Source organism: Cryphonectria parasitica, assembly GCF_011745365.1.
Source record: "Cryphonectria parasitica EP155 unplaced genomic scaffold M406scaffold_6, whole genome shotgun sequence".
NCBI classification, from domain to species: domain Eukaryota; kingdom Fungi; phylum Ascomycota; class Sordariomycetes; order Diaporthales; family Cryphonectriaceae; genus Cryphonectria; species Cryphonectria parasitica.
In genome coordinates, this window is record NW_024468914.1 from 3,828,177 (window position 1) to 3,853,187 (window position 25,011).

The window sequence follows — 25,011 nt, forward strand, 5'->3', positions numbered from 1 at the left end:
CGTGAACAACGAAGACGCTACTAATCCACCGACTCTGGTTGATGAACGAAGCCATGCATCGGGCATGTTTGATTTGCCATCGTTTTGGGTCCTCGAAAACCCAGACTTCAATATCTTTAGCAGAGATCTAACTGCAGCACCTGATATGCCGATATTGGGCAACTGTAATTTGCTATGAGTGTTTCATTAGATCATTCATGACCCTACATATGTTGTATGTACTGAACATTGGATTTCAGTGAAAGCATGGAAAGACTGTCGTGACCCGGATGAGGTGCATCATGTTACAAAGCGGCACATTCTCACGACCACTTTCTCCATAGTTTGGACGACGGACATCAGAACTTTATATGAGACATACACGATTATAACCAAACAAGCAACCAAATATGGGGCTTCGTGGGCAGATAAATGCAAAAGGAGAGAGGCTAGGCCGTATTGTTGAAACACTTTGTTCGAATATTTTACAATGCCAACAAATACCCAGGTGCCTACCAACCTCCACGTGTCACAAAGCTCCCTGCTCTCACCCAACATACCGAAGTGCTCTATCCTGCCTGTCCGTCTGGTCTGCGGTCCCATCAGTCTCAGATCCACTGTTGGCACCACTTTCCTCCAGCTCATCACGGCGCTTGTTCTCCCTGAGTACAAGAATCCGGTAGACTAGGAAAACAACAATAATGCAGGAGAGACAAATCACATCTGCCGTGAGACCTTTCCTATATCGGGGGGCGTCGGCTGTTTGCCAAAGCTGGGGTGCGGCGACAGCAGCAGCGCCATACGCGACTATTTTGGTTCTTGTCAGCAGATGCAACAATGAGAGAGTACGCCAGGGGACTGCGTTTGGAGGAGGATCCTAACTCCTCGGGTTGTGTCTCAAGGGGGAATGAAGAATTCGGAGAGGAAAGGACATACTGAAGTAAGAATTGCTAACAGCCGACTTCTTTGTGGTTCCCTTTATGTTGGAAGCCATCAGGCTCAGACTAACCACCAAGACTGGGGAGATGACAGTAGCGAGCCAGGTGAAGGCCACAACTCCCCACTTGTTGCTTGCTGGAATAAGATAGATGCCTATGTTGCCGATAAGGGGGAGCACGGTGAGAGCAACTCCCCAGTAGCACCGAGGGATTTTGGTGACACGAATTCCCAAAACAGTAACCCAGATGAAGAGGATCTGCAGGAAACCTGAGGGTAGTCCGACAAGCATCGTGTTGAAAGGAGACCATCCGAAGCCGCTGATGACGAGAGAAGCAAACTTGAGGACAGGGGATGCAAATGTGCCCAAGAAGCCGATGAGAACGGCAGCCCAGCAGAATGGGTCTGTCAGAGCCTCCAGGACCTGCGACTTTTGAAACTTGGGCTTGTCCTCCGTGGCAACACCGCCGTCATCCAAAAGGCGCTGACAGGCAATTTTCCTCTCGGTTTCGGTAAGAAACCACGCAGTCTCAGGCCCCTGGGGCATGAAAAGCACAAAGAGCATTCCACAAAGGGCGGTGGCACCTCCGCAGATGAGAAACATGACCCTCCAGTTGGCAATAGCGACATTGTCTGCGAGTCCGACGCCGTACATGATCAGCGCCCCAACAATAGATGCGCCGCCGTTGCAGCTTACCCATGCCCTACAAAGAATCATCTGTTAATTTTGAAATGTCTGAATCGTGAGATTGACATGTAGTGCGAGCCAAAATCCTAGAACATACGCTATTCTGATGGGGTGTTCCGACTTCTTGTACCATTGCGCTGTGATCATAACGAACGCTGGAGAAACCGCTCCTTCGCAGGCTCCAAGTATGAAGCGAACGGCAGCGAAGCCAGCAAAATCCTTTGGCGCTGCGAGACAACCAGCAACAATACCCCATATAATGCTTTAATGACACGTCCCCAGTTAGCATCGTTCTGTCGAGCCCATTACTCTAGGGATGTCGAGAGAAAGCTGGACATAAAACTTACATCATGTATCCAACCATTCGTGAAATGGGGAAACGGCTCATGAGGTAGATAAAAAGATACTCAGAGGTCAGTTGTCCGAGGTAGAAGATGCTCACGGCCCAGGAATACTCGTCGCTGCTCATCTGGAGGTCCTTTGCCAGGTCAAAGACCGCGGCGTAGCCGACGGCCTGCTTGTCAAGATACTGAAAGAAGTATACAAGACACATCAATGGGAGCACAACGCGGTCGATCTTCCGAAGAACCGCCTTCTCGGCGATCAAGTCGGACTGTCCGACTGCAAAATCACTGAGGCTCTCGCTCTCGTTGGCCATTGCGGAAGCATCTTTCGACGTAATGATCTCCTTCTCCATGTTCGTTTTCTTAGCAAAAACCAAAGGAAAAATTGTCTTCAATTGCAGTGACTCTCCTGTGAATCATATGCGAGACTTGCAGGTCAGATGCAGGAATGAGACAGAACAAATATCTGGGAAATATTCGCTACGATGCATAGCGCTTCATGGAAATGGTTTATTTGTTGGGGTCTTCGCTCGGCTATCGCGGTGATAAGTCTCTCTTATCTGGCTAGGATTGAATAATGTCGATTTAAGACACCTATCGGGCGTGCTCTGAGGGCTTGTCGGAATATCGGGTGCACGTACCCGAGCTTTTGCTCTCTGCGCGATGCTCATCCGATAAGGCTCCTAGCTATTTTTTTTCTTTCTTGTTCTTTCCATGGAGGTCGCAACTACCTTCATTATGGTGCTGCGAGTGCAAGGAGCAGAATTTCACTCACATACTGTTCACGTCACAACCAGTCTTTCAAGATGAGAACTGCGAGAGCGCCAGAATCGTCTCCGGTAAACATCGACAAGCCCTGGCTTTTGCCCCAACAAACCAATTACAAGTTCATCAATGTCAATCTCGTCAACCCAGTGAAGGGAAACATCGTCGAGAATGCCACAGTCGTGCTCTCCAAGGGCCGTATTCGTTCAGTGAGCAACGTCACGACAGATGTCGACGACGGGAATGATGTTGTGGTGGTGGACTTGCAAGGACTTTTCCTCTGTCCTGGACTGATCGATGCACATGTGCATGTTACAGCGACACCTGGTGAGCAAGGCCTTAAGAATACATACAAAAACATATCGCAGTCTATGAACAACTTCCGAACGACATACGTTGTGAAAGAGATGCTGGCTAGGGGTTTCACCACTGTCAGGGACTGCGGAGGCGCGGATGGCGCACTGAAGGACGCTATTGCTGAGTGGCTCATCGTTGGTCCGCGTCTGGTCATCGCAGGTCACGCACTGTCGCAGACTGGGGGGCACGGAGATCAACGAGCCGCCCACGAGGATGACGACCCGACGACACGGTGCTGCGCCGGTCACAAGTCCGGAATCAGCAGGCTCTGCGACGGAACTGCCGAGTGTATGACTGCAGTCCGCGATGAACTCCGCAAGGGGGCAGATTTCGTCAAGATCATGGCTGGTGGCGGAGTCTCAAGCAGGCTGAACAACTTGGCGCATGCCCAATTCCTGCCCGAGGAACTTTCAGCCATAGTGCGAACTGCTGCATCCTTCGATACCTACGTAACAGCACACGCATATTCCAACCGCGCTATGCGGCACGCGGTGGAGCATGGTGTTCGTGGTATTGAACACGGCAACTTCCTCGACCAGGAGACGGCCGAGTACATGGCCAGCAAAGATGTGAGACTTTGCCTTGACTTGGGTATAGCAGCAGCTCATTTTCAAAAGCATCGAGTTACTAACCGAGGGACCACTTTGAAGGTATTCTTCACCCCCACTCTGGCGACCTACCATACATTGATGAGATCGCCATACGACCAATGGATCACCAAAGATCTGATGGAGAAAAACATCCGGGTCATGCAATCCGGCCTTAACTCGCTTGAGGTGGCCGAAAAGGCGGGACTTACTATTTGCTTTGGCACCGATCTTATGGCTTCGATGCAGCCGTTTCAAAACAACGAATTCACGATCCGGTCGCAGGTTCAGTCAAATCTAAGCATTCTTCGGAGCGCTACCATTAACCCGGCCCGGATGATGGGCTTGGAAGACCGAGTCGGGGAGATTTCAGCTGACTATTATGCGGATCTCATTATATTGAAATCAAACCCTCTGGACAACATCGGCGTACTTGACAGCATAGGCTCCGGCGGCATACTAGCGGTGCTCAAGGAAGGACGCGTTACTTCGAGTAGACTCCCACAGCTTCCCATAGATATCGCAGTGTGATTATAGAGTCTTCCGCAATTTTGAGCATTGTATAGGCAAAGCAAATGTGAGACAAGTCTATCTTGAACAACAAATACAGGAAGCGGGCTAGGAGGAGAAGTAGAAGTTCATGGACAAGGAACATTCACAATCGTATACATCACACATCGGATTCAGTTCGTTGCTGCTGGCACGTAATCGGAGCCGTTGCTCCAGTGCCCTTAATGTTGAGAGAGAAGTGAATGCAAGGCTAATAGAAGTATGTCGGCGAGCCAAAGGTTGTATGCTACCCCGCAAAAGCATTGAAGACCTGGTACCTTTTGCCGTAGATTGACAGGCACGATTTGGACGTCTAGCGGATATCTTGACAAAATTATTATTGCTGACTACTTGATTTGTGAAAAGGTAATTACGGAACGGCTAAATTGAATGAGAATGCAGTCTATCCTATCAAGTCGATGCTTTGCTAACATTATCTGACGTTGTCTGAGGCCTGAAGCTAACATCTCTCAGTTCGACTTGGCTTGAATCGGCTTCGCGGAAGTGATCTGCGTGCTCATTTTTATACAGAGCTCCCCTACCGTCGGCTGTAACCACGCTGGAATCGCCGACCACCCGACTGGTACTGCGCATCTTGGATTTGGGGTTGCTTTTACTGCCGTTTCCACTATAGTTGTAGTATGCCCCTCCAGATCTTGTCGACCCGAAGACGGGGAAGACACGGACAAGGAGGAGACGTAGGGTCGGCATACAAGCACAGATGATGCCAACGTTAATTTCGACGCTCGACCAAATCGAGACATCGTAATTGTCCCAGGTCGGGTTGTCTGACTTGGCAAACGTGACCAGAGAGCTCAAACGGATAACGCTCACAACCGTAACGCTATAATGGAGGTTGGTACCACGGAATGAGCACGTTGTATACCATCTGGGAGCGGGGTGGGGTAAATCATCTGAACTTACAAGGCTCCAGTTGCGAACATGATGCCGACACCGATCTTCTTCTTCCAGTTCAAATGGAGGTTCTTGACTTGCCACATCGGGATCGCTAGCATACATAGATCCAAGGCAATGCTGATAATTGCATTGGCCCAACCTATTGCATTGATGTCCATACAGGTACCAGTATGCTCGCCGTCCCATTTTGTCCAAAAGTAGCTGATCGGATGGCATTGGAAGATGGCGAGGAAGATGAACACGATTCCAACGAGGGTGTTGAAGGCGGCAGTGCCCAAAAGCAAGTGACGAACCTTCCTCTCAGGAAAGATGCGAAGATAGAAGAATAGCAGTGACAACTTGAGCAGCATGACCTGTGCGAAGTATAGAACGGCCATGGTATGGAAGAAAAGTCCAAAATTAGTAATCTTTGTCGGTGTTAGAGTCCAGACGTCCCGTCCCAGGCCATTTGGCACCGTGCCATAACTGACTATCACCGAGCTGGGCACCCCGCTGAGGATAGTAAGAAGGATGAACCAGTCATCCAGTGTCAGGCCAGTTGTTGTAACCAAAAGCTTGAAGCCCAGGCGCAGGAGGATGAGGAAGCCTGATATGACACCTAGTGTGATGGAGGTGATATTGTAGGTCTGGGACCTGTCTCGTATCGGCACACCGCATGCTGTATTCGTTGCGTTCTTGGTGACTAAATTCCGGCCTGCAATTAGCAAGAGGCCGTGACACAGCTGAGGGCGAGTCGGGGCACCATACCCAAGGATTCTTTGACCGTACAGTTCTGCGTAACGCACACTGTTACGTCCGCCTGCAGAGGCGCATTTGTGCAAACGCAAGTTTGGTTGGTAATAGAGCATGGTGACTGTTCTATTGCCGACACAAGACATGAGACCTAGTGGAACGCTGCTTTAGCCATGCTCTGGATATTGCGGAGTGTACTTTCTGGACTGAACCTACTGCACAGGAGGGCAACAAAGCCAATGCAGATGATGCTGAGCTTTGAGCAATTGCTCTCGGAAGCAGCGCAGCTGCAACCGTTAATGTCGAAATCCATAATGAAGTCCTCATGGTGAAGAGCGCCTGACGATCGCCAGCACTGCTTGCTCTGTTTGTCTTGCTAATAGACTCTGTGGACAGCAGTGCCTGGAATGTTGCCGTGTACGAGTGCCTGTGCGGCCTGGCGTCGCGGACCTGGCAAGGTGGTCGCTTGTCTTATTTGCCTGGATAGCCTCGCTTCTGCGGAGCTGTCAAGCGACCAAAAGAGTGGGCTAAGCGCCACTTTTTGTACCATTCAACCTGTGAGCGTTCACGAGAATCACAGTACGGTCCCGAACAGACTTGCTCGTGATCTTTCCGCCAACCTCGTTTCATCTTTAGCAGAGTTGGGACCATGGCTCTGATGCAAGACGACATCCTGCAGCTGCCATAGTCTATGTAGCAAAACCCCTAGTCTCCACATCTGATATTACGTAGTGAGGAACTGCGAGCCCGTGCATTGTGGCACGAACACCCTAGTGAAGCAAGTCGGATGCGGATGCGGTATCAGCGATGCGGCCATGCTAGACGCCTAGGACTTGGCCTTTATCTCCAGAGCCAGCCACGTTTCTTCGGTCCGCTTCCCCCGTGACCTCCGGAGCCGAGGTGCCGACGAACTCCCCAAAGAAAATAAAGAGCGGGCCTAAATTCTGAAGTTATACTTGAGCCAAGATCTTTGTCTGGATCAACAAAGCGATAGAGTCGGCCATGTTGCCTTCCTCAGATAGTCGAGACAGCATTTCCACGGTAACTGTTTTCATTGGGTAGCAGTGGACTAAAACACCCAAGCCTTAAGTATGTATATCATGGTCTGCTATTATCCGATGGTAACCAGTCGGGTTCTCTATTCTAGGGTTGTTCATAGTTCAAGATTTTAAACGAGCGTCGCAAGGCCCGGGTCTCCTCACAAACTAGTGTCATACTATACATAGTAGTCAATATTGGGTGGCCGTCTAGGCCGTGCAATTATGGGGGTTCGCATTTTTAATTTTGTTTTAAAACCCATACCCCAGGTTCCTCCGCTCGGCTGTCCATCAGAGGTGGAGAGAACCATATTTCTGTCCCGTACTATCGCCGTTAGTAGAGGAGGGATATAGCCGTGCGCCAGAACTTTATCTTCAACTTTGTTGGCGACCTTCCGTATATGTACTCGCTGTGTACACTCGTTCTCTGGTACAGTAAGCCCAAAAGTGTATCAGATCCAATTCGATGCAACAATTGGCGTTTGTGCGTCGCGACGAACGGTGGACACTTTACCACCTTAGGCTTAAAGCCCAAGATAGACAGTGTGGCAAATTGCACGTGCGAGTGCGGCACGTGAGGGCGCAGATTCCTTATACAGGCCGAGGATAGTGGATGACTACTGCTATCCCTGTGCAAGCATAAATCTTTGCCCTGAACGAGATTACTAACAAAATACCAAGGGCTAGAAAAGGCCGAGTACCATCATGCCGCGACGGACGACGAGCCGAGACGAGAAACCCATTTCCGGTAGTAATGGACTATCTCCGTTCTGGTCCCCTTTCTCTCCCTATAGCTCGGCGTCTGCAGGGTGATATTGTGCTTGACCATAGCATCTAAAAAGAGAATATAATTCAAGTGATGGCCGACAGATGGAAGTTTCCTTCAAGCTCAGTCTCATTGTGGCATCCAGACATACTCACCAGAACTTATCGGGAACAGTCATGAGGCTCCTATCGGTTGTCGCCATCTTGGCATTCGGGCTGCAATCCGTTGCGTCGGCGGCAGTATCCGCACAGTGCCGATGCTTGCCTGGTGATGCTTGTTGGCCGTCCGATTCTACCTGGAGTGCTTTCAATGCGTCTCTGGGTGGAGCCCTTATTGCCACGGTTCCCATTGGCTCGCCTTGCCATGATCCCAACTATGATGCGGCCGCCTGTGAGGAACTGCAGAATGCTTGGACACTTCCAGAGACCCAGTAAGAAAGAAGGCCCATCTCTGCCTAACTGCAAGCCCGAGAGGAAGTTGCTGACAGTAATGACAATGCAGTTTCCCGTCGACTTCGTCGGTCATGCAGGCATACTTTGCAAACCAGAGCTGCGATCCTTTCACTGCTCAATCCCGGCCCTGTGTCTTGGGCAATTATGTTTCATATGCCGTCAACGTGTCCTCTGCAGCCCAAGTCGCCGAAGCCTTGACCTTTGCTCAGACCAACAACATCCGTGTCCTTGTCCGTAACACCGGTCATGAGTAAGTGCAGAGACCTTTTTTCTTCTTCTTGGAAGTCAAAACTAACAAGACGTTCACAGCTTCCTTGGCCGGTCCACCGGTGCCGGTGCTCTAGCCATTTGGACTCACAATCTGAAAACCATCAGCTTTACGGACTGGACTGATGAGTACTACACCGGCCCTGCTGTCCAGGTGGGAGCTGGTGTGCTTGGCTACGAAATCCTAGAGGCCGCGGACGCCCAAGACAAAGTGGTCGTCACGGGCGAATGTCCTACCGTTGGAATAGCGGGAGGCTACACACAGGGCGGCGGGCATTCTGCTCTCAGCACCTCATTTGGACTTGGTGCCGACCAGACTCTTGAGTTCGAAGTGGTCACCGCTGCTGGCGAGCTTGTCACAGCCTCGCGCACCAATAACAGTGACTTGTATTGGGCCCTGAGCGGTGGCGGCGGCGGCACTTACGGAGTTGTTCTGTCTATGACCGTTCGGACATACCCAGAAGCGACCGTTGGTGGCGCCAGCCTCGAGATGGCCGCCGCCTACACGACGCAGGACAACTTCAACGAAGCTGTGTCCGCCTTCCACGCCCTTCTACCGAACATGACAGACCAGGGTGCAATGGTTGTCTACTATGTCAGCGATGCCGTGTTCGCCATCAACCCAATTACAGTCTACAATTCTACTGCAGACTATGTCGAGAACACTGTCTTGGCACCATTTACTGCCAAGCTGGCTGAGCTAGGCATTCCAGCATCTGTCGCTTACACAGAACTGTCTTACCTCGACCATTACAATGCATACATGGGGCCACTGCCATATGGTAATGTGGCTGTTGAGGATTATCAGTTCGGCAGCCGCATGATACCCCGCAGTGTCATCGAGGACAACAACGACGGCCTCCAGACGGTTCTCCAGAATCTGACTGCGAACGGAGTGTTGGCTGTTGGTAGCTCGGCATCATACGTTGGTCCCGAGGGTGCCTACAACTCCGCAAACCCAGCTTGGCGCAACACCACGGTTCATTTGCAGCTGACAACCCCGTGGAACTCATCGGCTGCCGCATGGCCAGCAATGCTGGCAGCACAGAAGCAGATGACGGATGAATTCGTACCACAGCTGACAGCCGTGACTCCGGACAGTGGCGCTTATGTCAACGAAGCCGACTTCAATCAGCCAGATTGGCAGGAGACATTCTTCGGTAGCAACTACGATGCGCTCTTGGCCATCAAGAACAAGTGGGATCCTGAATCTCTATTCTACATCCTCAAGGGCGTTGGAAGTGAGGCCTGGACTGTCAGCGAAGACGGAAGGATGTGCCGTACATAAATTGGCGAACACTCTGTAAATATTAAGATATTCGTTTAATATACCCACTACGAACCAAGTTTAATAAGTCGCCGTGAAGTCTTAAAATGCCAATCGATTGTGTGCTAAGCTTTATCTTGAGGAGAATGACTATAAGTTTAGTAGATTTATTGATGTATTGTAAAGTCTTATAATAAGCACTATGGTAACTTGAAAAAAAAACAAAGTATGACTAACATATATATACTATTGCCAGTGGTAAGTACAGGCTTTGAATAATACACAATCTCTGAGTATAATAGAAGTATTCACTACTCCTAAAGTAATCCAAGTATATATCAAATGAACACTTAGATGAGCGCTAGATTGTATTTCTCAGTAGCTAACTAAAGCAAGCCATCAAAGGTGGTTTTTTTTCCCTGTTTTTCTTTTTCAAAAGAGAGGGGGAGAAAAGGAAAAGAACAGAACTATCAAATGCAGAACTTCGGAATTGCTTAGCAAAGGAATTCTAAGTATGTATAATCGTGTATACATGCGAGGGCAAAAGCCTCATATTGCTGTGCGCTGAGCATCAAAGAGAAAAGAAGAAAGGCCACGAGGCCGAGTTATTCGAGGCTATGAACAGGCCTGGCTGTTGGCTGGCTGGCGGGGCCGTGCACGGCCCTCGCACATTATCTGCTCACGGAGCCGATATTGGATCATGGTGTTGCACTTGCAGATCAGCATTTTTGTGAAAGTGGATTAGCCGAACCGTAAAAAGCTCTCTGCACAATTTGACATTTGCTTTATAGACACTAATAAGAATCATCTTCTTACCCATCTATAGTTACGGTGCTCGCTTCTATCCAAACAGCGACTTACGCGACACAATGCCATTGCTACTATATTACCTTCTTCGGCCACTTATAACGATTCGGATTGCGTGTCTTTATCTCTTGAAAATATGCCAGGCGCAAATACTCAATAGTGATGTTGAATAATAGCCAAGCGATGTTCTGACGCTCACAGCTGCCAGTTGGCTATCATCCGGGAACAGCACGTCTACACTGTATGGCATGCTTCCTCAATACTAGCTGATACCAGGTCTCCAGACGGCGGAGGGAAAACAGCAGCGGGATGACCTCAGACGTGTGCGAAATATTACGAAAAAGCCTGCTACAACGGAGTGTCCTCCAGTATAATTGACCAAGGTAGCAAGTTCCGAATGATTTCGAGGACAGGGGTATTGACCTAGAGAAAGTAAGCAAGCAGATTGTGTCATCGGGGTCTTAGAGCTCTTCTATCTTGGCAGAAGGAAGTGACGAGGAGGTCAGATGAGGATGCGGGGTTTTTCTCCCAGGTCTCATTCAGAAGAGCAGGGAAGAGCAATGGCTTAAGAAATTGCAGTTATGGGTGGAAATGTGAATGCTGTGACGCAGAAATTCTGGCTTTACCGCAACATTTCAACTCCTGCGGAACCCTCGGTAAAAAGAGTAGTCATAAAAACAGTCGATGCAATCACCGTAAGAGTGGGAAGTCAACAAAAGACAATGGAGGTGACGATCAGTAGTGCGACAGCTTTTGGTTGCTCGGGCAACTCAAGATTTGCTAAATTTACTTGCCTGTACCTAACTGATTCTTGTGCTGCTGGCTCTTTGGCAGAGTGAGAACTATGATGCTCTTGTGGACTGTGGACTAATGAGCAGAGAAGGCTTCTTCTGCATGAACCTCAGTCGGGACATGATTTGTGTGAGTCCGACCGTTCTACGCAGCTATATAGGCCACAGCCATTTCCAGTCAGCTGGGAGTGGTCACTCCTTTTAGCTATCGCATATGATTACTGCACATGTCAAGCTATATGGCAGGCTAGCCAGCGCCCGTCATAAATACATTCTAATCACGAAAATGTCGTATTCTAAGAGCAGGATGAAACCCCTGTGATAGACTTGTTCAGAGGCCGCAAAGTCGGAAAGAGAAGAGAAGATGTCCATTGTTGCTACGTACCCCGAAAAGAAAAGTGAAGGGTGTTGTATCCTTATATTTTATTATGCAGACCACTGGACACACATGTAATGATTCCATGTCCCGAAGTTACGCACCCTTGCTATCACAACGTTAGCAGTAATTATTATGCTGATTTTGGGGTTGCATTGCATGAGGTGGTTCTTGAGATATTTGGGATGAGAGAAGTGCAAACCAATTAATGCGACATCATTACAGAAAACTCGACCAAAGAATTCAAAGTTTTGATAAGAAAAACTCCTCGATTTGGATACGTATCCAATACTTCACGGCGTTAACAGAACGCGTGGCTCAGCAATCTCACAAGCAGAGCTTGAGAATTTATTTGGGACATACTCGGATATGAAAATTCATCGCGAGCCAGTCCAAACGATCCAGGCGATTTTCGCCTGCGTCGGTCACTGAAACGCCCGTCGAGCTATCCGCCTTAGTCGTAGCGTTCAGAGGTGTTGATTCTATTGACGCGAAGGATGTTTGACGAGAGGTAATAAAAACTTTCAGGATATCGAGTTCTTGCCCCCTCTTTTCCCGGACGTCGGGACTTAATTGCATTTTAATAATTCTTCTCGTCTTGCCATAGTAGCCTTTCCGTTGATCCTCAGCCGGAATGGGCTCACAGGTTGCGTTGATGATATTCTGGACACCCCATTTGGATCCGACGTTGTAGACATAGAGGTAGAGACATTTGGCGTCCAAGTTTTCAAACTTGAGAATGAGTTTATCTCCATCTCGCACTTCGATCGACTTGTCCGGTTCGATCGCTTCATTTGAAGGACTGATGAGTTGAATCTTCCAGCGAGATCGATAGAGGCCTTCAGGAAGGCTGACTATGTCCAAGATGTGTTTGACACTCGCTAGATGCTCGATCATATCAAGAACCGCGTCAATATCAGCCAGATTACCTGTCACGGGAATGCTGGGCACGGATGTGAGCTCCGCACCAGTGCCATCGCGGACCTCGTAAAAACGCCCCTCATTCACAATGACACGGAAGGCAAAAGAAATATCGCCCGGGTCTTGACAGAGGACGTTGAGAGATGGCCGTTGCGCCAGCGCTTGTTTCCACTCCTCGGAATGCTTGGGCCCATAAGATAATAGCACTATATATCGTTGAAGGCCTAGGCGCTTCAGCGGCGTGGCTATCCATCCGGTCCGCACGTGGGTTTGGCTCCTTACCGGATCCACCACTTCAAGCGCTGATGTGAGCTCCCCGACCTTGGCAACGCGTACAGTGGCCCCACTCTGAGTTGGCTCACTAGCAAGCTGGGGTTTTCCTTTATGAAGGGGGGAGGCACGGTAGAGGTCGCCTTCACAGACGCCGTGCGCGCGACCGTTTTCCAGAATAAGTTGGGAGCGAGCGTCGTAGAGGAGCTGAACCGGGGCTGTAAGATCCGCACTCGACACAGGCGAGTTGAAAAATCGGAAGGCCTTATTTCCATACAAAATGGGGGACTGTGGCGAGTTATTCATTCGAAATTGAGAGCAGATGTGGTGGTATGTGTCCTGCTGCGATCGGTCTGAAGCACCTGGCCTTCTGAGGCTATACAACAGCCAGTAAGACAGCGCTCCACGATATAGACCACTGCTGACCAGGGCTTCTCTAGCAAACTCATGTGGCCCGCAAGCAGCGAGCAACGTGTATCCACGGGGGTTGATAATCCAGTTGGGAAGCATCGAGGCCTCGCGAGAGTATGCACCAGTAAGAGTATCTGCCAAGGCGGCCGCATCTGGGTCGATAGGGTAGGTTTCGTCCACGAATACATCGTACGGCAACTCCCGGATAGTAGTATCCGGGGTGTCATCAGCTCGAGAGATGGCCCCGGAGAAGCAGCAGTCCAGAATGACGGTAACCAGTAACCCCCTATCCACCATTTTCTTTAACCAACAAGACAGCTCTAGGCCTCGAAGATAGCGTGCCTGGTCCCCGCTGTCGCCGTCAAGCACTACAAGTGCCATGTCGCCAGTATACATGTGACCAACCTGGGTGGATGGCCACAGCCGCACACCATGACCGGAATAGTAGATCAGGACAAAATCGCCGGGTACCGCTATAGATTCAATGTCCTGCATACATTTTTTAACGTTGAGATATGTAGGCCAGACCCGCCTATCCTCTATGAGGCTTTGGGAGTCTGGCGGGCTAGGGGGCGTGGCTGTGAGCATCCGTATAGAGACGGGGAAGGAGAGTTCCTGAAGGTGGTCTCTCATGTCTTTCACGTCTCCAACACATCCTCTCAACGGCTGGCCTGAGTATGCATTGATTCCAATTAACAGGGCATGGTGTCCCGCTATACTGGAGCTGACATTTTCCATGTTGATACAATAAGTTGCTGGAATAATTTTCAAGTAAATGTCTCGTAGCTGCAGAGTATCGAAACAATGATATAAAGAGCGTTGGATTAGCTGGTGAAAGATGAGGCGGAGGAAACATATCATCGCTGTGAACGTTTCCACGTAGCCCTTTCTGCTCATGTGTTCTAACTGATATGCGTGGACTTCAGCTGCTCCCCGCTCCTCCCTCCTCCTCTGAATGGTGTAAATGGTAACTGTTGCTCGATACGTCATATTTAACCAATAAGATCTGTCGTTGATGTCAGCTCATGATGTCAGTGTGGCGTTCATCTCACTCAAAGTGTAGCGCAACCAGGTTGTTTGGATCACTCCAACTTTGGAGTTTCCCCCTCTGGGCACAATTACAAGATCCAAGCCTTAGAAGCTAACTGAAAGAATTATGGGTAGTAGTATATAGGATGCGGGCATGAATCTTATGTAATAAGAAGGTCATGGGGTGCTTATGCGTGCTTTGGTTCTCGACTTGCGAAATCATGCCAAGGAATCTACAAATTCATTTCAAAGGCCCCATGCCTCTATCGTTCTTGAAAGCCGAAGGGTTGTCTCCAATATCCTATCTATCAGTCAAGTATCCGACATTAGCCACTTCCTTTACCTCCTCTAGAAGTCAAAATCATGCCTATCAAGCGGGGTCTTGTTATCTGTAGCCCCTACGGACGACTGAAAGGCCCCCCAAACGACATTGAAAAGATGGGGAAGTTACTCGATGGTCTCGATTTCGAAGTAACTCGTTGCGAAAAAGAGGATGCAACACGAAAGGGAATTCTGCGCGCATTGCAAGTGCTCATCGACAGCGCCAGCTCCGAAGATACCATCGTGATCTACTATTCCGGCCATGGAGGCATGGTAGAGTCCGTCAAAGACAAACATGGGAAGAGCATTGCAGAAGTGGCCGTTTCGAGACCATGGCGATACCAATTTATAGTTCCTATGGACTTTGACGAGGCCCCAGGCGGCGAGTTCGGAGGCATCCTCGGCCTCGAGCTGTCACTTCTGCTGTGGAGGCTGACCGAGAAGACTCATAACGTGACAATCATTCTAGACTGCTGTTATGCGGGTCGAATGGCTCGCGATCCGGCTCTTGGGGACACAGCAGTCTCTAGAGCGATCCCTTTGTACAGATTTGACGACATCCTGAAGCATGAACAGCTGCGGCAGCGACAAGACCTGCAGCAGGACACCCACACCGACGATAATCCATTCCTAGTGCGGATCGCCGCAGCCGCGCCCAACGAGACAGCCTGGGAATACCAGAATTCCCACGGAGACTGGTGCGGCGCCATGACGGAGGCGCTTGAACGCGTGCTCTCTGAAAGCAACGGCATCATGACGACGTGGGGAGCCATCATGCTGCGTGTCGCCGAAGCGGTGAACATACAGTTCCCGCGGCAGCACCCACGGGTGGAGGGCCCAGGTGACCGGCTACATTTCTCCCTGCAGACGCGCCCTTATGGGGACGGGGAGTTTCGCCTTCAGAAAGACACCAAGACGGGCGAAGTGGCTATTCAAGCCGGTTATGTGTCGCGCGTTTACGAACACGACATCTACACAATCGTACATCTCGAGGATAGCGGAAGACACAAAACCCCTGTTGCAGAAGCCTCGGTAACCCAAGTCTCGGCCTTCCAGGCCATCGTTGAGCTTTTGCCGCTGGAAGGGTGTGAGGTGTATGAGTTCCCCGACGATGGAGCTCTAGCTGTTCTCAGCCAAAGCGGCCTCCCCAGATGGCCAGTCAGAATCCCTCCCGACCTTGCATGGTTGGATTCAGCTTTAAAAAAATCGAGATTCGTCCGACCCGCGGAGATTGGGTACCAAGGTCCGGTTCTCGCCGAATTTGGATGGGATTCCCAAGTCCTCGCCTTGTATGCCAAAGGAGGTGTCAAACTCGTCTCAATATTACCCCACAGCAACCAATCGACATCAGAGCGCGACTCTCGCTGCCTTGAGGCCGTAGGACATCTCGCCCGAGCTCAACATCTACTCTCGCTGCAGGATCCAGTAGCCCATGAAACTCTTGAGCATTCGATCGAAATAGAATTTGGAACCGTAAATGAGAGAGGCGAACCAGAAAGAATTATTGGAGATGACGGGGACGGTTATGTGACCGAGGGCGACCGCGTCTACATCAGCCTTGCAAACACCGGCGTGGAATGTTTGTATGTATGGGTATTCGATGTCAACGTTGCAGGAAGGATCGGAATTCTCTCTGGCTCTAGCCCAGATGGACTTGAGCTTCCGCCTGGTCGCTTTGAATGCATTGGTACAAATAGAGAAGGAAGGGTTCGAGGCAAGAAGGTGTGGTGGCCCAAAGACCTGCCACGAACGCAGGCAGTGCAAGAAAATCTCCTCTTCATCCTTACCAGTTCTCCGGTGGATCTAAGTCACTTAAGAAGCCCCAAGCCCGCAAAGGAAGTAAAAAGGGGGCGCTCGTCAAGCCTTGAGACGTTGATATATCAGATATGGAGCGGTGGAAGCCGCATCGCCACGGCTAGCGACGACGATGCAATCCGCTACGCCATGTTCCCTCTACAGTTCCTTCTGCGACCTACTCACCAAGATGAGACATAAGTAGTCGTAAAGAAAGTGTGGACAGCTTAGTCTTTCTATTTTGAAGAGCCTTGCTATCCTAATCGGAGCATTCTGGGTTTCATCAGGGTTCTGCCTTTTACAAGCTGCAGTTGGTACAATTCGATGAGACAACAAGCCAATGCATAAAAGTGACGTACTTGATGGACTTGGACAGCTATTCAACCCACTAGATACCTCATCTATAAGCACTAGCAAGCCTCAATTTAGTGCTTACTGCATATAATAGGGCTTTGCCCACTTTCCCACCTTGCTCACCTACTGAAAACTACTTTTTGAGAGTTCGATGAAAGTCAAGATCAACCTGGCCCCGGGGTTGCAAAAGTCGCGTTTGGCTCAGTTTCCTCGAACTAGACACCTCACCGAGCATGGATCCCTCGCAGGTTGCAGAAGCGGCAGCTTTTGACGCCGAAACACAGTATGAGCTGTTCGAGAGCACTGGAAATCCGGGTCATCTCAATCAAGCCCTTGCCAGCGGAAGCTTTGCGGCAAACGTGATACCAGTGGGGCATCCTTTGCGACCTGGTCTGTTGAGCAATCTGTCCGTGTTCTGCCAGAGCCATTGTCGCAATTCCGGCCAAGTCTTTTTCGCCGAAGAGGCAGTCCGAGTTGCCCAGCAGGCTGTCGAACTTACTGCTGAAGATGACCCGGCTCGAGCGCAGTTCCTTGACACATTGGGAAACGCCCTGGAGCTCCATTTCATGCAAACGACGGAGCAGCCTCTACTGGAGAGGTCCATAACAGCATCCCGAGACGCGGTCAGACTCTGCGGGGACGAACCCACGGCCAGAGCAGCCACTCTCAATGGCTTATCAAATAAGCTCACCCTTCTCTACAAGCACACTACCCGACTCGGATATCTCGAAGAAGCTATCAGACTAGCCCGTGAGGTCGTCGCCATCACCCCGGAGAATCATTCAGATCGACCTGCGTATATGACCAACCTCGCTAGCAAGCTCAACATGTGGATCGAGCGTACGGACAAAGACGAGGATTTAAAAGAAGCGGTAGCGGCTGCAGAACAGGCCGTTGAACTGACACCCGCGGATACACATCTACAACTCGCGGGTAGGCTGAACAACCTAGGACTCCTGTTGTTACGGCGCTATACGCGTGCACATGAAACTATTGCTCTAGAAAAGGCCATCGGATCTCTTCAAAGAGCCGTTAGCCTGACCTCAACAGACCATGCAGATCGACCGGGGTGGCTGGACAGTCTAGGTATAGGTCTGAAGTATCGATTCGAGAAATCTGGCGATCCAGAGGACCTAAACGCTGCTGTACGAAGTGCTCAGACAAGTACTCAAACGACACCGCCTGGCCATGTCATGCGAGTAGACCGATTGGAACATCTAGCCAGTGTGCTGGAGCTTCGCTACCAAGCAGATTCTGACGAGGAGGACCTGAAAACCGCCATCAGCACTGCTCGGGAATTGTCAAGTTTAGCTTCAGCTAGGGGGCAGAAGCAAGCTCGGCACTCCATCCTTCTTTCAAGACTAATTCTGGAGTCATACAAGAAATCCGATGCACCTGAAGACCTGGAGGAGGGTATACGGGAAACAACAGAGGTGATTAGGATCTTGTCACAAGGGGATGTAGAACTTCCAACAGCCTGGAAGCAACTCGCCATCTGCTTCGAACAACAACACCGAAGCACCGGCACTAGGCAAGATCTCGACAAAAGTATCGAAGCCTGGCGGACGGCAATCAGCCACCACAAAGCTGGCAGCGTGGAGTGGGCTATTTGCATGGGCGAGATGGGAGACCTGCTAGCGAACCGGTACCGAGAGCGGTGGGACCCGCAAGACCTCTCCGAAGCAATCGAGAGCACACAAAAAGCGGTGGAAGTCATTCCTACCAGTCACACACAGCGTGCTAGCCTGCTCGATAGGCTAGGTAGACAGACGGTCGATAAGTGGAGCCGAACAGGAAGTGATGCAAGTGACTTGGAGAAGGCGGTCGGCCTCCTCCGAGAAGCGATCTCTCTCGTCCCGGAAGAAAGCCCAGACCGTGCTAGCTATCTGAACAACCTCGCAGGCATCCTGGAACTTGAATACTCACGAACTGGCAACCAGAATATCCTGGAACAGTCAATCCGGCAGGCACAAGCTGCAATGGCTCTGGAGCCTCAAAACCGCCCGGAAAGTGCTAGCAGCCTCATCAATCTGGCTAACACGCTCCAGAGACTATTTGAGCATACCGGGGAGGTGCATTACATTAATGAGGCAGTCCGCATTGCTCAAGAAGCTGTTGATCTCACCCCGGAAAATCACATGAATCTCACAAGTCGATTAAACAACCTGGGCAGCAAGCACGGCAGGCGATACCTGCGGCTAGGAGACACGGATGACCTCAAGACCTCGATTAGGATTGGGAGGCGTGTGGTACACAATGTGCCAAGGAGTGACAAAAACTACAACATATATGTGAATAACTTCATTAACAGGCTGGAAGAGAACTTCCGTCGAGAGAAGTGCTCCGAGAGCCTTGACGAGGCTATCCGGCTAGCTGAGAACTCGATTTGCTGCACTCCGGAAGCCACACGAGGTCGGGTAAATTGCGTTAGCACTTTGGGGGTTCTGCTCGACCATCGATACCACAGAGATAAGAAGCAGGGATGCGACAACGAGCGGGCTATTAAGCTTGCAAGAGAGGTAGTCAACTCGACGCCCGTGAATCACCCTGATAGAGCGGTCTTCCTTATTCGCCTTGCCAACAGCCTGTTACAATGTGCTGAGCCAATCGATCAAGATGCCAGTCTCAGTGAAGCGCTCCAGTGCTATCTCCGGGCCACCGAACAGCCGTTTGGCCTAGCGACGACGAGGTTCGAGGCCATGCGCATGGCGATTCATCTCCTGAGCCTCCGCGAGGACTGGGCTCAAGCTACAATGGTTGCCGAGGCAGCAGTCAAGCTCATGCCGCGTATTTGCACCCGCTACGCTTCTCGACAAGACCAACAATATGCCGTGACACAGACGGCTGGTATCGCTTCGGATGCCTGTACCATTCTTCTAAAGGCAGGAGAGGTGGAAAAAGCGGTTGAGCTGTTGGAGCTGGGCCGGGGGCTGATCCTCGGCTATACGATCGACAATCTTGATGATTTATCATCCCTCGAAAGCACCGCCAAAGTCTTAGCCCAGCAGTACCGGACCTTAAGGACGCAGGCCTCCATGCCGTTCGACGGCTGGGATGATGCAGAAAGGGAGCGACTTCTCAAACAACGAAGGGAGGCCGTCTATGCGATCGAAGCTTGTATCGATGACATTCGTGACACTGTTCCGGGTTATAGTCGGTTTCTTCGGGGCCCAAGCATCGAGGAGATAAGAAGCCACGCCATCAACGGACCTATCGTCATTGTTAATGTTACTGATATGGGCTCGGACGCTATCATCATCGCACACGATGGTGTAAAATCTATTCCGCTACCTACCCTCTCCCCAGCGACAGCACCTTTCTCTATACGGAACCAGTTCCAACGGTACAAGATCGGCCGTCGGGGAGGCTTTAAGGATCGGGATATCCCAAGCGATGATTCGGACGACGAGGACGCAGAATCTGACCAGCTGACTTGGCTCTGGGAGCACTGTGTGAAACCCGTTCTGAGTGGATTGGTAGGCATGGGACTTGCTTCGCTTCCAGGGGACAACAGCCCCAAGAGAGTTTGGTGGATAGGAGCTGGAATAGCCGGTCGATTCCCGTTCCATGCCGCAGGCAATGCCAGCGAGAGCGCCCTTGACAGTGTAATATCATCCTATACCCCGACAGTGAAAGCCTTGGGCTACGCTCGGGAAAGGGCCAGGAGGAATAGTAATCACAGAGAGAGTGTGGCAGATGATGAAAGCGTTGGTGTAAGAGGTAACAAGAACACCTCACGTGACAATACTATACTGGTGGTCACTATGGCGACGACCCCGGGCCGCAAGCCCCTGGAGGGGGCCGAGCGTGAGGGCAAAGTGATTGAGACGGTTGTCACCGCCGCCGCTGCACGCGCTACCGCAAGCAATGCTGACCCGTCCTCGCGGAGGCAAGCATCTCTTCGCGTGTTACCATTACCACAGCCCAGTGCCGACAAAGTGCTCGCTCACATTGCCAGCTCTGTTGTGGCCCACTTCGCCTGCCACGGCTATTCAGACTCGAATGACCCGTCTCGCAGTCACCTCTTATTACAGCGACAAGAAGCAGAAAGCGGTAAAACGAACAATGAACAAGGTAGTGCAAGAGGCAACCCGGTCGTGGATCGACTCACAGTCGCTCGCTTGGCCAAGGTGGTGGCGGCACAGTCTGACAGAGGAGAGAAAGGTAATGGTGGCCCTCGTATCGCCTTCTTGTCGGCGTGCTCAACAGCAGAGGTTAAAGCGCAGGGGCTCGGTGATGAGGGACTGCACCTGGCCAGCGCTTTTCAGATGACTGGGTTTTCAGGAGTAATTGGTTCGTTATGGACAGTGGACGACGATATATGTGTCTCTTTAGCTGAGGCTTTTTACTCAAAGCTATTGAGTACGGGGACAGAAGATGACTCGGACGAGGAAAAGACTGAATCAGAAGAAGCACGAGCATCGTTCGGAGAAGGCTTAGGAAATGATTGGAGAGTTGCTGAGGCTTTGAGACATGCTGTAATGCTTTTGAAAGTGCGCTATCCGGAAAACCCTCATGTATGGGTACCATTCGTATATTTTGGTGCATGATTCCTCATAAAATCGATTCCATATATTGTTCTTCAGATAAGCGGGGAGTCCGCAGCGGGTAAGAGTGAGAATAATAAGCGCTTCAGTAATCCGAAGATCCTAAACTACTGATAGAGCCTACCCTGAAATAAGAGCAATGCTAAGTATAAGCTTTGGACACGAAAATGTAAACTGGAGTCTGCATGCAAGTGTTCGTTGGTATAATATTGTGTGATGAGCACAGTAGTGATCCGAAGGGTTGATGCTGACAAGAGCAGCGCGAAGTGCGAGTCTTGAACAAGCAAATTATTTCCAAGTAGCGAATGCAACTATTTACTATTTACTGCTTCCATTAGCACTGTCAGCACTGCATTCTGGTCTGCCTTGATTCCGCACCCCTCAAGGTCGATGCCGTCCGGTTGCATGACTTGGACTCAGAGTGTCTGTGATCAAGCGGCTTTGTCTACGGCTAACCACCCCGCTCCAACACCATCAACAGGGGTTTCTTACCGTCCGTGCAAGCATCAGCGGCCCCATGGGCGAAAGTCTCAAGGACCCATGAGTCACAGAGTCAAGCAGCCTTAATTTGCTGATACTCTCAAATGTCTACGCACCGCCCGTGCCTCTATACGGTGCCTTGGTGGCCCTGTAACGCAGAATTTCGGTGTATCCTAAAGATGGATCTGAGCTGAATATTGGGTCAATAGCACATACAATATCGTGTAGCTTGTCGTCAGCAGCTAGACATCATGATAAGCAACTGGTGCCCTCCTTGCTCCGGGAAAAGCTCGTCCAGCAAGTATTAGACTGGCATCTAATTCCTCGATCAGCCATTGCCAGCCGTCATGCTGTGAGTAAGCATTAGTTTAGTAAGTTCCTATCAAAATTACGACGGCCCTTGATGAATGGTTTGGTGGCTTTACCGGAGGTGTCCAGTCTTATCCGGTCATGAGTTTTGCGGCCTTCTCAAGCTTTTCGCCGATGAAATGCATGCAGCGCTCTATCGCTCAGCTTAATCGGTAATTAACAACATGAAAGACTAGAAAATATTCAGTGGGTTGCATAATGGCTGCAGGCGACTGATGATCAATACCACGGCAAATACTGTGGCCTATGTAGCTGCGTAGACGGTCGGACTCACACATGATATATATCTCCCGGGAAGGCTGGGTTCACTGCGCCCATAATGATCTTGCACCCTGTGTTCCATATATTGACCGTCCTCTACTCTGTCTCGAGACGCCATGTGCACTACCCGGCATAGTATGTGGTGTAACTGGGTTAGTGACGCAGGCAAAGGGAAGACAAAGCTTGAAGGGCTGAACATCTAGTATAGAAGAGAATTGACAATTTGAACATTTCGTTTATGCACATATGAAGTATTATCAGCGTGCTAGTCTCCACGCACGCATCACAACCCAGAACTGTGTACATGATCCTTTGATAACCAGAACTCATCGACTAGTCTATCACGACCAGAGTACAAGTGTAGGGGGTTCGCATCCCGAAGCAGGTAGATACCCTACAAATGAACTTACGGTGAATCGCATAGGTGTCGGAGCCTCTTTGGACACGTCACATGGTCGGACCTCGTGAAAATTCCTACCAAAGAGAAACATCATTGTCAGTAATTGTTGACCTGAGAATTCTGGAAGGGTCTCCATGATGTCCGGCTATTTACCTTGGGTTGAAAAACGTCAAGTCACCAGCTACAGCACTCATTACCTTGATTGCACGGCCTTCGACAACCTTCGGATCATAAGCATACTTGGGAAACTCCTTCCGCCATGCCATGTCGTCCTCAGGGGCTTGCCACTCTCTGTCGTAGATGAACGTATCGCCTCCTGGAACTTTGTTCAGCAGGATGTTCCACGAGAGCTGAGCTGCGACACGCCCAATCTCCCAACCTGCGCCTTCCTGCCCATAAAAATAACTGTCAATCTGGTCTTCTTCCGCGTCACGTGTGATTTTCTTTTTCTCTTGCTGAGAGTTTGAGGTGGAGACCTTACATAGGGTGCGAAGTCAGAATGAATTTGAATACCGGTGTCCAGGGCTCGGAGAACACCAGCAAAATACTCTCTTTCTCCTTCCTTCGCCCGGCGGACTGGCATGCCGGTGGTTTTACCCAGGCTATCGGCCACTCGTTGCATAATGTCAATACCAGCCTCTTCTTTCCAACGGACCTGGAGAGATTCCGCTTCCTTGATGCCACTAAAATAGTCATCTTTGTCTATAGCATCAACAATGTCAGCATATTTGAATGTCCTGCCTCAACACAAGACGAGCGAGGAAGTTGGGGTTGGACAGATGACTCGTGTCGCCTTGCAAAGTAAAAGAGTAGACCCACTGTTCGTGTGATCATATTGGGCTATTCCTACATAACCAACGCGAGGCCAAACGTTGCCGAGATCGTAATTGCCCTATGGACTCTTAATGTTGAGCGTACTATCAGGGTTTACTGTGTAGTCCTACAATCTTGTGCGTCTTGACAATGTCAAGCATCTTCTCGCACTCCTCTGGAGTGAGGAAGCCTCGCTGTCTCACAAGCGGGATATCGTTGGCAAAGGCGTCCATGAGAGCAGAAGAGGACATGCTCTGATCGTCCAGAGTTCTCCAATGTGTATGAAGAACATGATTCTGCCGGGGGCCAAGCACTCGCTCTACATGCGAGCCGTTAGCATGATTGGCGTCCAAGACCGCGGGAAGATTGAAGAAGGAGGGTGCCATGGTATCAACAAGTAGAAGAATGCATGCGCTTGACAAGAGTGAGTATCGGTTGAAGAGAGCTCAGGGCAACTGAGGAGAGATACCGAGACCCAAGGCATGCTGTATGTTAGGGCCGCAGCCGGACAAGTCTCTGCTCATATAGATAAAGGATCTTTCAACGTGACCGAACATATCATACCAAGTCCGGCAGGCGAATTATTCACCTAATCCATCACCAGCTCGTGATTTGTATTTCCAAATGTAACCTTGATAGAGACTGTCGCTTCCAATACAAGTATAGATTCCTTCATATTAAATGCGGTGAGCAAAGGAATGTTGTGACAGGTTGGCCGCCTGTTCCGCAATGAGCCTTTATTCCCACAATAACCCAGGCCTCTACCTCGTACAATGTAAGCGTTAGCCATACATGTGAGGAGCCTTGCGCATTGCACGATTCTTCCCTCGAAACTACTGCTTATGCACAAGCATGCCCGAAGGATCACATCAGTATCACACTTCCCACTCACGACTTTTCAGCATGGTACGGGCAACGTCTCGCACTGTGCTCTGAGCCGTTGCGGCTTGCTGGAGACGATCAATGTACACACTTAACGAAGTCCTCAGAATAGAACTGCCCTTGACGTATCTCTATGCGCGGGCTCCGGACCTTGTACTGCGCATACAGGGTCGACGGCTTGAGTTTCCTAAACAAGTATCAGAGATATATTTGGACAGCAACCTTTCCCGCCAGGATCAAGATGACGGAGTGTCAGTCGCAAACGAAAATCACTGCATCTCAAAGGATAAGCTTCGTGCAGCGGTTCGGCGTCACAGTGGAAGTTTTGCTTCTTGAAAGGAAGAGTGACGCAATTGCTAACGGATGTTCATGCTTGCTTGGCAAGAAGACTGCATGTATCACGAGTTAGGTGATAGACTGCTATTCACACAACCTCGGCTGCGGTGCTCGTTCAGAAGAGATGCCATTCTGTATATATTCAATCTGACGCTAGCAGCGCCATTGTGCTTTGCGTGTCCATGCACCGCATGGAGAGGATTCA

The 25,011-nt window shown here is 50.3% G+C and overlaps 8 protein-coding genes across 8 annotated transcripts; 4 read left to right on the forward strand and 4 right to left on the reverse strand.

Annotated features, from left to right (window-relative positions):
* Positions 1–526: 526 nt before the first annotated feature.
* Positions 527–2,261, reverse strand: M406DRAFT_261102 (membrane transporter; the record flags this gene model as incomplete). Its single annotated transcript, XM_040917415.1, has 4 exons — positions 527–786; positions 916–1,619; positions 1,701–1,865; positions 1,951–2,261. The coding sequence occupies 4 exons, from the start codon at positions 2,259–2,261 to the stop codon at positions 527–529; spliced, it is 1,440 nt and encodes a 479-aa protein (XP_040774984.1).
* A 492-nt stretch (positions 2,262–2,753) lies between these two features.
* M406DRAFT_65270 (uncharacterized protein) lies at positions 2,754–4,187 on the forward strand (the record flags this gene model as incomplete). Its single annotated transcript, XM_040924924.1, has 3 exons — positions 2,754–2,916; positions 2,983–3,638; positions 3,720–4,187. 3 exons carry the CDS (start codon positions 2,754–2,756, stop codon positions 4,185–4,187), a joined length of 1,287 nt encoding a protein of 428 aa, XP_040774985.1.
* Positions 4,188–4,616: 429 nt separating this feature from the next.
* Positions 4,617–6,000, reverse strand: M406DRAFT_51480 (uncharacterized protein; the record flags this gene model as incomplete). Its single annotated transcript, XM_040924444.1, has 3 exons — positions 4,617–5,049; positions 5,130–5,805; positions 5,871–6,000. Coding segments are annotated over 3 exons (1,239 nt in total), but the record flags the coding sequence as incomplete, so codon positions are not given.
* Positions 6,001–7,834: 1,834 nt separating this feature from the next.
* On the forward strand, positions 7,835–9,665 carry M406DRAFT_262722 (FAD binding domain protein; the record flags this gene model as incomplete). The annotated part of the gene is made up of 3 exons (XM_040917531.1): positions 7,835–8,088; positions 8,160–8,360; positions 8,420–9,665. 3 exons carry the CDS (start codon positions 7,835–7,837, stop codon positions 9,663–9,665), a joined length of 1,701 nt encoding a protein of 566 aa, XP_040774987.1.
* Positions 9,666–11,966: 2,301 nt separating this feature from the next.
* On the reverse strand, positions 11,967–13,958 carry M406DRAFT_260952 (uncharacterized protein; the record flags this gene model as incomplete). Its single annotated transcript, XM_040917406.1, has 2 exons — positions 11,967–12,215; positions 12,570–13,958. The coding sequence occupies 2 exons, from the start codon at positions 13,956–13,958 to the stop codon at positions 11,967–11,969; spliced, it is 1,638 nt and encodes a 545-aa protein (XP_040774988.1).
* Positions 13,959–14,612: 654 nt separating this feature from the next.
* M406DRAFT_262986 (uncharacterized protein) lies at positions 14,613–16,565 on the forward strand (the record flags this gene model as incomplete). The annotated part of the gene is made up of 1 exon (XM_040917554.1): positions 14,613–16,565. The coding sequence occupies one exon, from the start codon at positions 14,613–14,615 to the stop codon at positions 16,563–16,565; it is 1,953 nt and encodes a 650-aa protein (XP_040774989.1).
* Positions 16,566–17,011: 446 nt separating this feature from the next.
* M406DRAFT_225614 (uncharacterized protein) lies at positions 17,012–21,103 on the forward strand (the record flags this gene model as incomplete). The annotated part of the gene is made up of 5 exons (XM_040915732.1): positions 17,012–19,725; positions 19,786–20,052; positions 20,110–20,431; positions 20,546–20,792; positions 20,874–21,103. Coding segments are annotated over 5 exons (3,780 nt in total), but the record flags the coding sequence as incomplete, so codon positions are not given.
* A 1,505-nt stretch (positions 21,104–22,608) lies between these two features.
* M406DRAFT_280107 (uncharacterized protein) lies at positions 22,609–23,977 on the reverse strand (the record flags this gene model as incomplete). The annotated part of the gene is made up of 4 exons (XM_040918403.1): positions 22,609–22,849; positions 22,929–23,164; positions 23,257–23,471; positions 23,707–23,977. The coding sequence occupies 4 exons, from the start codon at positions 23,972–23,974 to the stop codon at positions 22,717–22,719; spliced, it is 852 nt and encodes a 283-aa protein (XP_040774991.1). The 3' UTR covers positions 22,609–22,716.
* Positions 23,978–25,011: the final 1,034 nt, after the last annotated feature.